Raw genomic sequence first — 17,343 nt, forward strand, 5'->3', positions numbered from 1 at the left:
GTGTGGAATTGACTGCAAGGCTGTGACTCTCTGTTTTTATGATGCAAATTAGTTTCCACATGGGGAATTTTCTAATTTTGAGTTTTTATCACCCCCAAGCCTGTTTTACCTGTGAAATCTTTATGACCATTTTGACCACTTCCTATCCTTTCATCCTTCGAAGTCCTTACCCCCTCACTTCCTCGCTCCCAACCTCACTCCGTCTGTCTTCACTCTCCGGCTGGCCTGGAGCCCGTAGTTACCTATGCAGGGCCTCTCCCGTTTCTTGTCCCAGCAAAATTGTCTTCACTCGCTCAGAGCGCTCGACCCGTGTCTCGTAAACACCGACCCAAACTGACACAGGGTCTATAACTGTAGGAGGGATTTTCAGCTTTCTCTATTTTCCTACCTCGAACAAGGAGGTGCTCTGACTCGCTAGAGAGCAAGGAAGACCCGAGCCGAGGGCACATCGCGGGACTCCGGGAGGAGGCGTAGGCGCCGCCTCGCGGGGCATGACGGGCCGGGGTCCGGGGAGGGGCGAAGCGCGAGCAACACGCGCTGCGCGCACCCCGGCGGCCCCGTCCCGGCGGTCTGCGGTCGGCGCGCCGCTGGGGGCGACCTTCTCGGAGGCAGGAGGGGCCGACGGAGGAGGCGCGGCCGGCGGAAGCCATGTTTGTCGCGCGTAGCATCGCGGCGGACCATAAGGATCTTATCCATGATGTCTCTTTCGACTTCCACGGGCGACGGATGGCGACCTGCTCTAGCGACCAGAGCGTCAAGGTGCGCGTGGAGGCCTCGGGCCGGGCCGAGCCTGGAAGGAGGGGGAGTGGAGCGTGCACGGTCCGCTGTCTGAGCGGAAGGACTGCACAGAGGGCGCGTGGAAAGGGGACTGCTCCCGGGCTTGAGGCACGCCCCCGGGCTTGAGGCTCGCCCCGGGCAAGAGGCCTGGAGCCCAAGAGGAGCGGGCAGCCCCCGCTCGCGGCTGGCTGTCATTTTCGCCCCGTACTGGGGTCACAGCTGCCTCGGGGGTTGCGCTGTGGCGCGCCTGCGTAGAGTGGGCGGGCCGGGAGTCTAGGCCACGTGCGCGCTCTCGCCGCCGGGGACCCCGTGCCCGCGCGGGGGCGGTCGCTGTGGACAAGAACCCTGAGCCCCTCACTGTAGGCTAGGGGCCGTCCGAAGCGTGCGCGCGAGGACTGTGGGCCTAACTCCCCGCTTGTTGAGTGAGCCGACTGCCCTTTAGGGCCTGTAGTGCCGTCCGCTTACGAGGTGTGTGTCCCAGTGACGTCACCTGAGAGGACTGTGGGAACCGACCTTGTTTTGCAATGAAAGAAAATACGAATCCTTTTACATCCAGTGATGTTCTTTGCGTAATGTTCCCTACCTGCTGCTATGGAGGAATTGGAATGTCTGTTGGCGTTCCAGCAAACGTCCATTGGCTCCTCTGACAATCAGAATTTGCACAATCTGAGGATGATATTTGGGCTTTAGGAACCCAGATGTAGGGTAAATGATAATAGACTTGAAGATGAAAGCTGGGGTGTGGATTATTTACATTCTCCACAACTCCAAAATAACTGAAAATCGGAAGGACGGTTTTTAACTCCTCTTTATTCAGTGAAGTTTGATACCAGTGATCCCTCAATACAGTTTTGTAACAACTAGTTTTCCCTTTGAAAAAGTGCCGCCAAGTCCATCAAGTACAGTATTGTAACCCATAAAAGGTATAGGATCACTTAAAATTTTTTTTCCATAGTGGTTAACTAACCGTTTTTAAGTGCATGTTATAGTTCAGTTGCTTTAAGTACAGTATTCACATTGTGCAACCATAATCACTATACAACCTTGGGACTTTTTCCGAAACTCAAACTCTGTACCCACTAACTCCCTCTTCCCCCACACTGCCTCAGGCTTTGGTCACCTCTAATTTTCTTTTGAAAAAAATAAGTTTGACTTCTTGGTACTTCATATAAATGGAATCATACAATATTTGTCGTTTTGTGTATGGGTAATTTCACCATTATGTTTTCAAGATTCATCCATATTTGTAGCATGTATCAGAACTTCATTTTTAAGATTGAATTATATTTTGTTGTATGTATACACCACATTTTGTGAATTAGTTAATGTTTGTTAATTGAATAGGCTATACAATTTTTTTCCTTATCCACTTATTACTAAATCTTTTAGTAAATCTTTCAGTTTGTAGGTTTGGTCTGTCAAAAGCAGTGTTGCATTGAGAATCTTCATTAATTTAGTGTTTTATATATTTTGGATGATTTCCTTAGGCTGTCCAGTAGACAAATTAATGACTATTTTAAAAGCTTTGGCAAATAATTGGCAAATTGCCTTTTTGCAAGTTGTAGTATTTTACAGTCAGTGAGAGTATTGATATGGTAGCACAATTTCCCGTGTCCAGCATTTTTACATTAAAATTTTTTTTTGTAGAATACAGACAACATAAAATTTACCATCTTACCCATTTTTAAGTGTTTAGTTCAGTGGTATTAAGTACATTCACATCTTTTGTGCAACCATTGCTTCCATCCTACAGGTCTTTTTCATTTTGCAAAACTGAAACGCTTGTACCCATAAAATACTCCTTGGCAACCACCAATCCTTACTTTCTATGACTTTTACTGATGTAGGTACTTCATGTAAGTAGAATCATACAATATTTGTCTTTTTTGTGACTTTCTTAAATAACTTAGCAAAATGTCTCTGAGGTTTGTACATGTGGCATGTGTCAGAATTTCCTTTTTAAGGCAGAATATTCCGTTTATGTATTGTATATACACATTTTACTTATTCATCTTTCGATGGACTTTGGGTTGCTTTTGTGTTTAAGCTATTGTGAATAATGCTGCTATGAATGTGGGTGTACATATATCTCTTCAAGACCCTGTTTTCAATTCTTTTGGGTCTATACCCAGAAATAGAATTGCTTGGGTCATATGGTAATTACATGTTTTAGTTTTTTGAGGAGCTCCCATACTGTTCATTACATTTTTTAACAGATTAAAATGCCTTCTAGGTATGGTAATCTATATATTTTTTGTTCATAGTAAGGTTATTTTGCTTTTGCTTGTTACATACATAGTTGATCATCATTATTTGCAAATTCTGTATTTGTGAATTTGCCTGCTCCCTGAAATTTATTTGTAACCCCAAAATCAATACTCACAGTTATTGGCTGATAGGAGCAGAGTGGCAAAACATTGGAGTTGCCTGATATGCGTGTTTGCAGATGAGATGAAATCGGAGGACACTTTTCTTTCTTATTTTGGCATACTGTAAATGAATGTCCTTTCCATTGTCTATTTAGTGCAACATTTTTGTACTTTTAGTCAGTTATTTCACTGCCTAAAATGGTCCCTGCGTGTAGTGCTGAAGTGTTGCCTAGTGTTTCTAAGCGCAAGAAGGTTGTGATGTGCTTTCAAGAGAATATAATGTGTGTGTGTTAGGGTTGCTTCATTCGGGCATGAAGTAGAGTGCTGTTGGCTGTGAGTTCATGTTAATGAATCAATAATACTAAATAAGGCATCTTTGAACAGATACAAACATAAAACAGTTGTGTATTAATGGTTGACAATTGTGAGCAGAGTGCCCTGTGAATCTAACCTTGTATTTCTCCTATGGGCAGTGGTTTAGTATTTGCTAATTTGGTACTCAGAGGAACATTATAGAACATAAGTACTATAAATAACAAGACTTGACTGTAACTGTAATGTCTTTATTACCTATTGGAGCACAGTTTCCTTGACCCCTCCATGCTTAGCTCAGTGTCTGACATCCAAGTTTCTCAATATATATTTGATTGAATGAGTGAATGTTTACTTACAGTTATATTCTATTGTGAATTTCTGTTCACCTCCTTTGTTGTATACTTATTCATTCTCAGTGTTTTTCACATTCGTTTTTAGGAATTCTTTGTATAAAATATCTTTTATTTTCTTATAGGTCTGGGATAAAAGTGAAAGTGGGGATTGGCATTGTACTGCTAGCTGGAAGGTCAGTATTTATTTTTACAGTGACTTAAAAAAATGGAAATGTTTGATAATTACTTGTAAGCATCAGTGACTTATACTATTCAGCTTTGAGAGAATAACAAAATTTATACTTTTCCTAAAAAAGACATTTTACATTTTTCCACTATTAAAGTGATGTATGCTAGAAAAGTTGAAATTAAGAAAATTTGTGATTTCATAGTATTCTAACATAACTTTTTAGTATTCGTTATGGTTTTCTTTACATATATTTAATAGTGATGTTTTGTACAGTTTTATTTCTTGCTTTTTTTAAAAAATGGCTTTACTCAGGAAGAATTTTACATCAATTAAGAGTCATCAATTTTAAATGTACAGTTAATGAATTTTAGAAATTTACATGGCTATGCAGCCATCACCACATCTAGTTTTTAGAGCACTCCCACCAACCAGAAAATTTCTGTTGTCTATTTGGGATCAGTCTGTATTCCCTTGCCAACTGCCAGGCAATTGCTGAACTGTTTTTTATCTCTGTAGTTTTACCTTTTCTAGACATTTCATACATATGGAATTCTACAATGTGGAATTGTTTGTGTCTGGCTACTTTCCCTTAATATTTAAAAAAGAAGTATCGATATACAATCTTATGTTGGTTTCAAATGTACAACACAGTCGTTCAGTATGGGAGTGGTTACCCATATTAAATCCTCACTCCCTCTAATGCAGTTGCTGTCTATCAATGTAGTAAGATGTTACAGAATCATGAACTATATTCTCCATGCTGTGCTATCATCCTGTGACCAGATTTTATTGTGATAGCAAATTATTGTGCCCCTTTATCCCCTCACTGTTCACGTCCCAACCCAAATAACCCCTCCCGCTTGGTAACCATTAATCCCTTCTTGGTGTCTGTGAGACTACTGATATTTTGTTCCTTCTGTTTTTATACTTCACAAATAAGTGAAATCATATGGTATTTGTCTTTTGCTATGGGGCCTATTAACTGAGCTTAATACTCTCTGGATCCATCCATGTTGTTGAAAATGGCAGGATTTCTTTTCTTTTTATGGCTGAATAATATTCCATTGTGTATATGTACCACATCTTTATCCATTCATCTATGGATGGACACTTAGGTTGCTTCCATATCTTGGCTATTGCAAATAGCTTGGTGATAAACTTAGGGCTGCATATGTCTTTTTGAAACAGGGATTTTGTTTTCTTCAGGTAAATTCCTAGAAGTGGAATTACTAGGTCAAATGGTATTTCTATTTTTAGCATTTTGAGGAACCTCCATATTCCAACAATGGTTTCACCAACTTACATTCTGACCAATAGTGTAGGAGGGTTCCCCTTTCTTGGCATCCTAGCCAGAATTTGTTGTTTCTTGTCTTTTGGATGTTGGCCATCCTAACTGGTGTGAGGTAGTACCTCATTGTGGTTTTGATTTGCATTTACCTGATGATTAGTGATGTGGAGGAACCTTTCATGTGCATGTGGGCCATCTGTATTTCTTCTTTGGAGAAGTGTCTGTTCAGATCCTCCACCCATTTTTAATCGGGTTGCTTGTTTATTGGGTGTTGAGTCATATGAGTTCTTTATATAGTTTGGATGTTAACCTTTTATCAGATGAGTTGTTACAAATATATTCTCCCATACTGTAGGATGCCTTTTTGTTCTACTGATGGTGTCCTTTGCTGTACAGAAGCTTTTAGTTTGATGTAGTCCCATTTGTTAATTTTTTGTTTCCCTTGCCCCTAAGACATGAGTCCAGGAAAAAATTGCTCATGGCTATATTCAAGAGATTTTTGCCTATGTTTTCTTCTAAGAGTTTTATGGTTTCATGACTTACATTCAGGTCTTTGATCCATGTCAAGTTTACTTTTGTATATGGAGTTAGACAGTAATCCAGTTTCATTCTCTTACATAGCTGTCTAGTTTTCCCAGCAACAGTTGTTGAAGAGGCTGTCTTTTCCACATTGTATATCCATGGCTCCTTTATCATATATTAATCGACCATATGTTTGTGGATTTATATCTGGGCTCTCTCTTCTATTCCATTGATCTATGGGTCTCTTCTTGTGCCAATACCAAATTGTTTTGATTACTGTAGCTTTGTAGTAGAGCTTAAAGACAGGGAGTGTATGTTTTTCCTTCTCAGGATTGCTTTGGCTATTTGGGGTCTTTTTTGGTTCCATATGAATTTTAGAACTATTTGTTCTAGTTCATTGAAGAATGCTGTTGGTATTTTGATAGGGATTACATTAAATCTGTAAATTGCTTTGGGCATATGGCCATTTTCACAATATTAATTTTTCCTGTGCATGAGCATGGGATGTATTTCCATTTATTGGTGTCTTCTTTAATTTCTCTCATAAGTGTCTTACAGTTTTCAGAGTAAAGGTCTTTCACCTCCTTGGTTAGTTTTATTCCTAGGTATTTAATTTTTTGATGCAATTGTAAATGGAATTGTTCCCTGATTTCTCTTTCTCCTAGTTCTTTGTTAGTATATAGGAATGTGACACATTTCTGTGTATTAGTTTTGTATCCTGCAACTTTGCTGAATTCAGTTATTAGTTTCAATAGTTTTTTGGTGTAGTTTTTAGGCACTACTATATATAATATGTCATCTGCAAACAGTGACAGTTTAATTTCTTCCTTACCAATTTGGATGCCTTTTATTTCTTCATGTTGTCTGATTGCCATAGCTACGACCTTTAGTACTATGTTGAATAAAAGTGGTGAGAGGGGGCATCCTTGTCCTGTTTCCAATCTTAGAGGAAAAGCTTTCTGCTTTTTGCTATTAAGTATGGTGTTGGCTATGGGTTTGTTGTATATGGCCTTTATCTTGTTGAGGTAGTTACCCTCTATACCCATTTTTTTGAGAGTTTTTATCATGAATGGATATTGAATTTTGTCAAATGCTTTTTCAACATCTATTGAGATGATCATGTGATTTTTGTTTGTTGATGCGGTTTATGATGCTGATTTGATTTTTGAGTATTGAACCATCCTTGTATCCCTGGAATAAATCGCACATGGTCACGATGGGTGATCTTTTTGATGTATTTTTGAATTCTGGTTGCTAATATTTTGTTGAGGATTTTTGCATCTATGTTATCAGGGATGTTGATCTGTAATTTTATTTTTTTGTGATGTCTTTGTCTGGTTTGGTATGAGAGTGATCCTGGCTTCATAGAATTAGTTTGGAAGTAATTCCTTCTCATCTACTTTTTGGAATTCTTTAAGGAGGATGGGTATTAGCTCTTCTTGAAATGTTTGATAAAATTCAGCTGTGAAGCATCAGGACCTGGGATTTTGTTTTTTGGTTATTTTTGTGACCAGTTCAATTTCATTGCTGGTAATTGGTCTGTTCAGATTTTCTGTTTCTTCCTGGGTCAGTCTTGGAAGGTTGTATTTTTCTAGAATGTTGTCCATTTCTTCTAGGTTGTCCAAATTATTGGCATATAAATTTTCATAATATTCTCCAATAATTCTTTGTAATTCTATGGTGTCCGTTGTGATAATTCCTTCTTTGTTTCTGATTCTGTTTATGTATGTACACTCTCTTTGTTTCTTGATAAGTCTGGCTAGGGGTTTATCTGTTTTGTTTATTTTCTGAAAGAATCAGTTCCTGGTTTCATTTATTTATTTTTATTGTTTTAGTCTTCTCTATTTTATTTATTTCTGCTCTGTTCTTTATTATGTCCCTTCTACTGACTTGAGCATCATTTACTCTTCTTTTTCTAGCTTTTTTAATTGTGAGTTTAGACTGTCTCTTGGGATTGTTCTTGTCTCTTGAGGTAAGTCTGTATTGCTGTGTACTTCCCTCTTAGAACTGCCTTGACTGCATTCCACAGGTTTTGGGCTGTTGAGTTTTTGTTTTCGTTTGTCTACGTGTATTATGTGATTTCTATTTTAATTTGGTCATTAATCAACTGATTATTCAGAAGCATGTTTTTTAGCCTCCATGTGTTTGTAGGCTTTTTTGTTTTCTTTGTGTAATTTATTTCTAGTTTTGTACCTTTTTGGACTGAGAAGCTGGTTGGTAGAATTTCAATCTTTTTGAATTTATTGAGGCTCTTTTTGTGGCCTAGTATGTGATCTCTTCTGGAAAATGTTCCAAGTACACTTTATAAGGATGTGTGTCCTGCTGCTTTTAGATGGAATGTTCTGTAGATATCCATTAAGTTCAGCTGATCTAATATATTGTTCACTATTTCCTTATTTTCTGTTGAGTATAAGAGTTTTAGACATACAGAAACATGAAACAAATTTTGGAAATGTAATTGGTGGACTGATACTTGTCATCTAGTATTTTTACTGAAAAATACAGATGAAATTCTGTTGATGTAAAATGATATAAGACCTTTTTATCCTTTTATTTCCTTGTTAACATGAAGAATTGAAGAATAATATGTAAAGTTTTCATATATAAAGGTAATATTACGGAGATTAAAATTATTTTCTCAGAATACAAGGATTTGAGCTTCTGTATATTTGCTCACTCATAGCCTCTTTTCCTAGAATAGTCTAGCCAGACATTGGTTAGAATCATTTAAGCATTCTGTTGCTACATTTTCTATGTACTGTTAGGCTAGTTGCTTTGTTAGGCTTTTGAACCAAATAATTTTGATGAATTCTATTTATTTTAGTAGGTAGATATTTCTTGTAGAGAGAATTTGGAAGTAAAACAAGTAGTGGGTTGGTAGAACCTCTGTTTAAAAGCTTGGCTATGCTAAACCTGAAGCAAGTCTGTAACTATTAGCACTGGAAGAGCTCAACTTTATCAGGCTGGAGTTTTCTGCTTTGGTATAGTTGACCCTTGAACAAGATAGATTTGAACTATGTGAGCCCGTTTATATGCAGATTTTTTTTCAATAAATATATTGGAAAATTTTTTGGAGATTTGTTGAAAATTTGAAAAAAAGTTTCTTTTCTCTAGCTTGCTTTATTGTAAATACAGTATATAGTACAGATAGGAAATATGTGTTGATGAACTGTTAAGTTATTGGTAAGGCGTCTGGTCAACAATAGGTTATTAGTAGTGCAGTTTTGGGGGAGTTAAAATTTATGTATAGATTTTTGACTACACATCGGTCAGTGCCCCTAATCCCATGTTGTTCATTGGTGAACTGTAAAATGTTAGAACTTGACTCCTGAGGGACTTTAATCCTAAATAAGAATATTTTCTAAAAGTTGAAGTTCTATGACTACGGATTCCACAGATATTGAAAAGATGGGGGAATATTGTGAACGCTACAGTTCATTTGACTTTTAGATGAAATGGAGAAATTTGTTAAAAGATGCAATATGCCACAGCTCACTCAAGAAGAAATAGACAACCTGCAGAGACTGCTATTTTAAAAATTGGATTTGTAGTTAAACACCTTCCTGCAAAGAAAACTGCAGCCTAGATGGCTTCATCAGTGTTTGAATTGTTCCAAATATTTCAATAAAAAAATAATACCAAAAAAAAAAGTTAAAGTTCTAGAATTGAACTTTTTAATTAGATGTTAAGTAGATCAGTTTCTTCCTCTTACTGAAAACTAAAAATACCTCTATTCTATTTACTCAGGTAAAACCTTAAATGTGTGAAATTATGAGTAAACTTAATTTTTTTTTTTTTAACTCCTCAGACACATAGTGGATCTGTGTGGCGTGTGACATGGGCCCATCCTGAATTTGGACAGGTTTTGGCTTCCTGTTCTTTTGACCGAACAGCTGCTGTATGGGAAGAAATAGTAGGAGAATCAAATGATAAACTTCGAGGACAGAGTCATTGGGTGAGACATTTGTTAGTTTTGGGGGAGTTTGGGGGGTGATGTGTGGGTGGGTGGCGCATGAGCATCCAAAGAGCATTTATCAGTCTTTCCAAGAAGATTTCAGGCACCTGGTAAGATGTTAACACTCCCCCTCTATGTTTGCCAGTTTCTTTTTCCATGTTTTTCTCCTACTTGTTTATTTAACTTTGTTGTGGGCGTGGAATGGTATTGTTTGATTGTAAATTTTATAAATCCAAAGTATTTGCTTTGTCAAAGTGTACCCTCTAAAATCCTTAAAAAATTTTTTCTCTTTTGCAGTTACCTTTGCTTTCTTACAGAATATACTGTGCTTTATCTGCCTTTACTTTAAGTCTAGCTCTTCCCTGATCAGATGTTTGAATTTAGGCAAGAACATAATTTGTGTGTTGTTCAGGTTTCTCCTGTACAAAATGTGAGAGAATTGAACTAGATTATCTTTAAGACTCATTCCAGTGTTTTTTTTTCCCCCTATTTTTCTTAATAGATAATCAGGCACAAGTTATAAAATTCAAAAGGTACAAACAAGTGTATATAGTGAGAGCTTCCTCCTCTTTTCTGGCCATACACTTCCCTCCCTAGAGGCAACCACTATTACAGATTCTTGGTGTGTACTGGATGTATTCCATGCCTTTCCAAGGACATAAATACAATGTTTTCTTCTCTATTCCTGCAAGTCTTCCCCATCTCCACACTAATGCTTGCATGCTGTCAGTACTATTCTTTTTTGCTGCTACATTTTTCTTATTGTAGTAAAATATACATAATATTTATCTTAACTATTTGTAAGTGTACAATTCAGTGGCATTAATTACATTCATAGTGCTGGGTACCCATCACCAATATCTATACCAAAACTTTTCATCATTCCCTATATAAACTGCATACCATGAAATAGTACCTTCATTTCCCCCTCCACCAGCCCGTTAACCTCCATCTACTTTCTGTCTCTATGAATTTGAGTACTCCAGGTACCTGATATAAGTGGAATCATACAATATTTGTCCTTTTATGTCTGTTTTATTTCACTAAGCAAAATGTTTTCAAGGTCTGTTCACATTTTAGCATACATCCACTTCTTTCTTCTTAGAACCAAATAGTACTGCATTGTGTATATGTGCCACATTTTGTTTATCCATTCATCTGTGGATGGACAATTGGGTTGTTTCCACCTTTTAGTCATTGTAAATAATGCTACTCTGAGCACTGGTGTATAGACAACTCTTTGAGACCTTGCATTCAACTTTTTTAGATATACTAGGAGTGGAATTGCTAGCTCTTTTGGTAGTTCTATGTTTAAACTGTTTTCCAGAGTGGCTGCACCATTTTACATTCCTACCAGCAGTACATGAAGGTTCTAATTTCTCCACATTATCACGAATGTCTGTTACTTAACTTTATCAATAGTGGCTATCCTAGTGGATGTGAAGTGGTAGCTCCTTATGGTTTTGATTTGCATTCCTTTATGGTTAATAACATTGCACATCATTTTATGTGCTAATTGGTCATTTGTATATTTTCTTGTGATATTATGACTTACAACAAATATATGTATTTCTCATATATTTGGTCTTCATCCACAGTTTCTGACTCACAGGTCCCAAAACTGTAGGAATTTCTTAAGTGTTGAGCATGATAAAGTTCTCTTATTATGTTACTTTATGTTAATGAGGTGACTTTGGTAAGCACCAAAGGATGGGGGCTGGTTGCCAGTGGAGCCAACCATGAGATGAGAGGGCTGGAACTTTAGTCCTACTCCCCAACCTCCAGGGAAGGGCTGGAGGTTGAATCAGTCGCCAGGGGCCAGTGAGTTAATAAGCCACGCCTATGTAATGACACCTCCAGGAAAACCTAAAAGGATGGGGTTCAGAGAGCTTCCAGGTTGGTGAACCTGTGGAGATCTGGGGAGAGTGGCTAGCCTGGAGAGGACATAGAAGCTTCTTGCTTTTTTCCCATTCCTGGCCCTATGTATCTCTCCCATCTGGCTGTTCTTGAATGATTGCCTTTTATAATAAATTGGTACTCTGGAAAGTAAAATTTTTCTCTGAGTTCTATGAGCAGCTCTAGCCAATTAATCAGTTCTGAGTAGGGAATCTTGGGAACTGAGTATAAGCCAGTTAGTGAGAAGCAAGGTCTGAAGTTGGGGTTGGGATGGTGGTCTTATAGGAGTAAACACTTAAACCTGTGGAATCTGATGCTGTGTCCAGGTAGTGTCAGAATTGAGTTAAATTGTTCTCTAATACTTTGCTGGTGACTGAGAATTGTTTATTGGTATGGGGGATTTTCCCTCCCCTGCTGCAAAATTGGAATTGTTATCAGAACCCTTTTACTTCTTTAGGGGAATGTCTATTTAAGTTCTTTGCTCATTATTTTTAGTTGGGTTTTTTGTTTTTGCTGAATTGTAGGAGTTCTTTATACATTCTGGATATTGATCTTTTATTGGATAAATTATTTGCAAATATTTTCTCCCATTCTGTGAGTCCCCTTTTCATTCTCTTGATAGTGTCCTTTCATGCACAAGTTCATGAAGTCCAGTTTATTTTTTTCTTTTGTTTCTTGTATTTTTGGTGTCAGTTACAAAATCATTGCCAAGTTCAGTGTCATGAAGACTTTCCCCAAAGTTTTCTTTTAAGAGTATTATACTTTTAGTGCTTACATTTAGGTCTTTGAATCATTTTGAGTTAATTTTTGCATATGGTATAAGGTAAATGCCCAATTTCATTCTTTTGCTTATCGATACCCAGTTTTCCCAGAACCTTTTATTGAAAAGACTGTCCTTACCCCACTGAATGGTCTTGGTACTCTCGTTGAATATCTACTGACCATATACGGAGAGTGCTCTTTTCTATTCCATTGGTCTATAATTCTTTCCTTATGCCAACACCATTCTGTTTTAATTACTGTAGGTTTGTAGCTTGCCTGCTATTCATATTGTTTTACTTTTTTTTTTTATGATGGGAGGGGTTTATCTTTTTACACTCTACACTAGGGTCTGCTTAAGGGGAGGAGAGAAGGGAAGTTTATAAAGTAGAGGGATTTTTCTAGCAGTAAATTGAATGCTATGTTGGAATTCTGTAATTATCACAGTGCCAGCTTTGTACCATTCTATTGGTCTCCACTAAACACCTTCTTATAAAAAGTGGATAGTGATGGTTCAAGTAGGGTTTACTGACATTTATGCCTAGGCAAAGAAGTTGCATACCTTCCATTTCACTGTTAAGAATCTCAATTCATTCAATTTATTGCTTGAAGCATACTTTACATGACAGAATTATGTATATGAAAATGCTCGGATTTAGTGGTTTAGTGACTAGTCTGCTCAAGAGAGAGTACTTACGTACTTTAATAAAGTTAGACTTTCTAAGGTTGACTTTATTCTGTCTTAAAGAGAGTAATTAATTATAGGTTGCTAATTTGTTACTATTAGCCAGCTGTGTATGTGGTATTTTTGTCAAGTGCTTTAGAGGAAATTGAGGCTTAGGCATGTTGTAAATAGCTTATTCAAGGTTATACACCTAATACATGGCAGAGTTCTATGTGGTTTCAGAGCCTATGTATTTTGCACACTACAAATCTTTCTTTATGTATATAATTTATAATGTTAAGTTTTTCTTTTTCAGGTTAAGAGGACAACTCTAGTGGATAGCAGAACATCCGTTACTGATGTGAAATTTGCTCCTAAGCATATGGGTCTTATGTTAGCAACCTGTTCAGCAGATGGTATAGTAAGAATATATGAGGCACCAGATGTCATGAATCTCAGCCAGTGGTCTCTGCAGCATGAGATCTCATGTAAGCTAAGCTGTAGTTGCATTTCTTGGAACCCATCAAGGTAAGCTTATACAGCAAACCTCTGGTAACATAATCCTGGTAAAAATGGTAATTTTTAAGCTAAGCATTTGATGGTTTTGTTTCTTAAAACCGTTTGTCATAGTCGCTATTTAAAAAAATATATATATTATGTAAACCCTGTCATGTCTGTTGCTCCCCTATTTCCTTACCCAACAGAAGGAGCCAACCATTGTAAATATTTTGGTGTGTACCTTCTTGGCTTTTTCCATTAATATCCAAATAAATATTTAATGCATTATAATAATGCATAAATTATGCAAGTAAATACAATGCATAAATATATGCAAATACACAAATATGCTGTCACATGCAGGTAGACACAAAACACACAGACATGCATAGACATATGTTTTCCTTCCTTGCAATTTGCCTTTCATACTTAAAAATAACATTGTGGGCATTTTCCTGTGTATTAGTGTATCTACTCCTACTTTATTCCTTTACCTGATGTATAGAGTGGGACTTAGTACTATTCCATAGTTGCTTTTATTAAACTTTTTTTTTATATCATTAATGTACAATTACTTGAACAATATTATGGTTACTAGACTCCCCCTATTATCAAGTCCCCCCCACATACCCCATTACAGTCACTGTCCATCAGCATAGTAAGATGCTATAGAATCATTACTTGTCTTCTCTGTACATACTGCCTTTCCCATGTCTCCCTCCCCACTACATTATGTGTACTAATAGTAATGCCCTTTTTTCCCCTTATCCCTCCCTTCCCACCTATCCTCCCCAGTCCCTTTCCCTTTCCCTTTCCCTTTGGTAACTGTTAGTCCATTCTTGGATTCTGTGAGTCTGCTGCTGTTTTGTTCCTTCAGTTTTTTCTTTGTTCTTATACTCTACAGATGAGTGAAATTATTTGATAAAAACTATTTTTTAAAAAGAATGGTGAATCACTTGGTAAAGAAAAGAATTCAAATAGTCTAGACGAGTATACAATGAAGAACAAAAGTTCCCCTATCCCCTAAAAACAAATACTGTTAATAGTTCTGTTTTTAGGTTTTATTTATAGTAATCACTACTATATTTTTAAACAATTTACTTATACCTCTGGTTCTTGCTTCGTTACCTTTACTTTACCTTTGTTATCTGTACTCTCTCTATGAGGGATGAATTTAGCACATTTACAAAGCTTTCCACTTCTGAAGGTATGACTAGTTAGATACCTTATTTGCAGAAATGTTGATAGTTGTTCTAGTTATAATGGTGATTATAATTTTGAGTGATATATTTCTCTACTTAGTGATTTATCAACTTTTATAGACTATACGTGGACTCATATCTCTTTTAAAAAAAATTAGCTTATTTTGCTTTTACCTCACATCTACCCCTCCATTTCCTAATATTTTGTTATATTGCTTATATACTGGTGAGATTTACAACATTTACATTTACATTCTGTAAACATTTAATATATATGTATATTTTGTCTTTTGACTACAAGTTGACTGTAAACATTGAGTAGCAAGGAAATTTACAGTATTAGATTATGTGAATATTCATTATAGATGCAAATGCAAGCTTTTTCTTGAAAATTGTTATTCATGCAGAATAATCTGGTGTCAACTTCTGATATGCTTTTTTTTTTCATGATTACTTCTGGGTTACACTTAGCTCTCACATTTTCATATCATGTGTTGTCTAGATTTATTGTCATTTTGGTGGCACAGCTCTTAGCTCTTAATTTTCTCCCGTACTAGATGGATGGCAATGTCTTTGAATTTTAGCATACCTGAAAATATCTTAATTTTAACTCACCTTAATTGTAGTTTGGCTAGTTTTAGAGTTCTAAGTTCAAAATGTAAAAATATCAAAGATACTATTTCTTGCATCTTTAACTTCAGGTGTTAATGAGAAGCCCGAGGTTAGTCTGATGTGGTTCTTTTGTAGGTGGCCTGTTCTTTTTGGAAGTTTTTAGCATTTTGTCTTACTACTTTGAGCTCTGTTGCAAGTACATTATCTTAGCTTGTGTTTTGTCATTTTGACACACTCATGACATTTCATAGTAAACAGAAGGTTCTGAATTTTAATGTAGCCATATTTATCACTTTCCTTTATTGTCATAGTGCTTTTTTGTGTCTTATTTGAGAAATTCTTCCCCACATTGAGTTTGTCATGTGTATTCTGGAATCACATTTAGGTCATTAAACCTCTTGGATTTAAATGCTTTGTATGATTTGAGATAATAGAATTCTAAAATTTAACCAGAATTTTTCTAGGTGTTTTTTCTTTTAAAACATCTTCTTTATTAGGGAAAATTTCAGATATACCAAAACTAGTAACAGAAGTATAATACATAGACCCTCACATGTCCCTCACTCAGCTAAAATATCTTAAAGCTCTTCTTGTTTAATCTATATGTCTTCCCTCTCAGCTTCTCCCCACCCCTCAAAAAAAGAAAAACTGGATTATTTTGAAGTAAATCCAGACATATATTATGAGGTGTTGGTGTTTGAAAATTCATCCTGCTTGACCCTGAGTGGTCCCTTTCAAAATAAAGGTTATTATCTCAAATCAGGGTATCTTACCATTCTTTGAAAATTTATCTTCTGTTGTCTCTATTCTGTCTTTTTGGAAAACTCATCTTTTTTTTATTAAGGTATTTATTGATACACACTCTTATGAAGGTTTCACATGAAAAAGCAATGTGGTTACTACATTCACCCATATTATCGTGTTTCCCCCATACCCCATTGCAGTCTCTGCCCATCAGTGTAGTAAGATGCCACAGAGTCACTATTTGCCTTCTCTGTGCTACACTGTCTTCCCCCTGATTCCTCCCACACCTTGTTTGCCAATCATGATACTCCTCAGTCCCCTTCTCCCTCCCTCCCCACTTGCCCTCCTCTTTGGTAACCGCTAGTCCCTTCTTGGAATCTGTGAGTCTGTTGCTGTTTTGTTCCTTCAGTTTTGCTTCAGTTACACTCCACAAATGAGGGCAATCATTTGGTACTTGTCTTTCTCTGCCTGGTTTATTTCACTGAGCATAATATCCTCCAGCTCCATCCATGTTGTTGCAAATGGTAGGATTTGTGGAAAACCCATTTTTTATTATTCCTGGATTTATTCTCCATGTCCTTAAAATTGTTTGGAGATTTACTACTCTCTTCCAGATGTCCAGCTTGTTCTCCAGGTATACATTTTGTACCATCCATAGATTTTGGGAGTTGGCGGGGGGCGGTGGTGGTGGTGGTGGTGGTAATCTTTTTAATTGTTAAGTCTTTCACTGAGTTAGCTTACACTGACTGAACCATTGCTCCTTGGGGAAATACAGGATGAGGTTCCCACAAACCTTTGATCACATTTTTGTCAACTGATCAATACTTAACTCTGTTTTATGTGTGTTTCTATTTAAGACACTTTATTTAGCATATTGTTAGTTCATTAACATTGAACTCTGCCAACAGCATTAAAACTTACGCCTGAATGGAGCTTTTATCTAACATGGGTATTTTCTCCAGAATGCACATCACAGCCTTCTTGCTAAGCTTAGAAACACTGAACAGCACTTCAGCAGTACACTTGGGGGCCAATTAAACAGCAAAATCACCAACATAGAGCACAAATATGCAGAAAATGTGGTAGAGTGCAAAACAAACACTTGTTTTCAGTATAAGAGGTGAAACAAGAAGGCAGAGCAGGGTGGAACATGTGCATCAGGTGACTCAAAGTTTTTGTAGAGTTGCTCTAGGCATGTCTGTGAATGACCATGAAAGCCC

General features: G+C 37.0%; 1 protein-coding gene across 3 annotated transcripts in view; it reads left to right on the plus strand.

The window, feature by feature from the left end:
• The first annotated feature begins 498 nt into the window (after positions 1-498).
• Positions 499-17,343, plus strand: part of SEH1L (SEH1 like nucleoporin) — a 40,855-nt gene continuing 24,010 nt past the window's right edge. For all 3 annotated transcript variants that reach the window (XR_001855042.3, XM_017672748.3, XM_017672747.3), the window contains exons 1-4: positions 499-759; positions 3,937-3,987; positions 9,602-9,748; positions 13,384-13,595. Coding sequence is in view for 2 of the 3 variants with exons in the window: in XM_017672748.3 (XP_017528237.1) it covers positions 649-759; positions 3,937-3,987; positions 9,602-9,748; positions 13,384-13,595 (521 nt within the window). In the remaining variant the exon portion in view is untranslated. The remainder of the gene's footprint in view (positions 760-3,936; positions 3,988-9,601; positions 9,749-13,383; positions 13,596-17,343) is intronic.

Source organism: Manis javanica, chromosome 9 (assembly GCF_040802235.1).
Source record: "Manis javanica isolate MJ-LG chromosome 9, MJ_LKY, whole genome shotgun sequence".
Classification (NCBI taxonomy): Eukaryota; Metazoa; Chordata; class Mammalia; order Pholidota; family Manidae; genus Manis; species Manis javanica.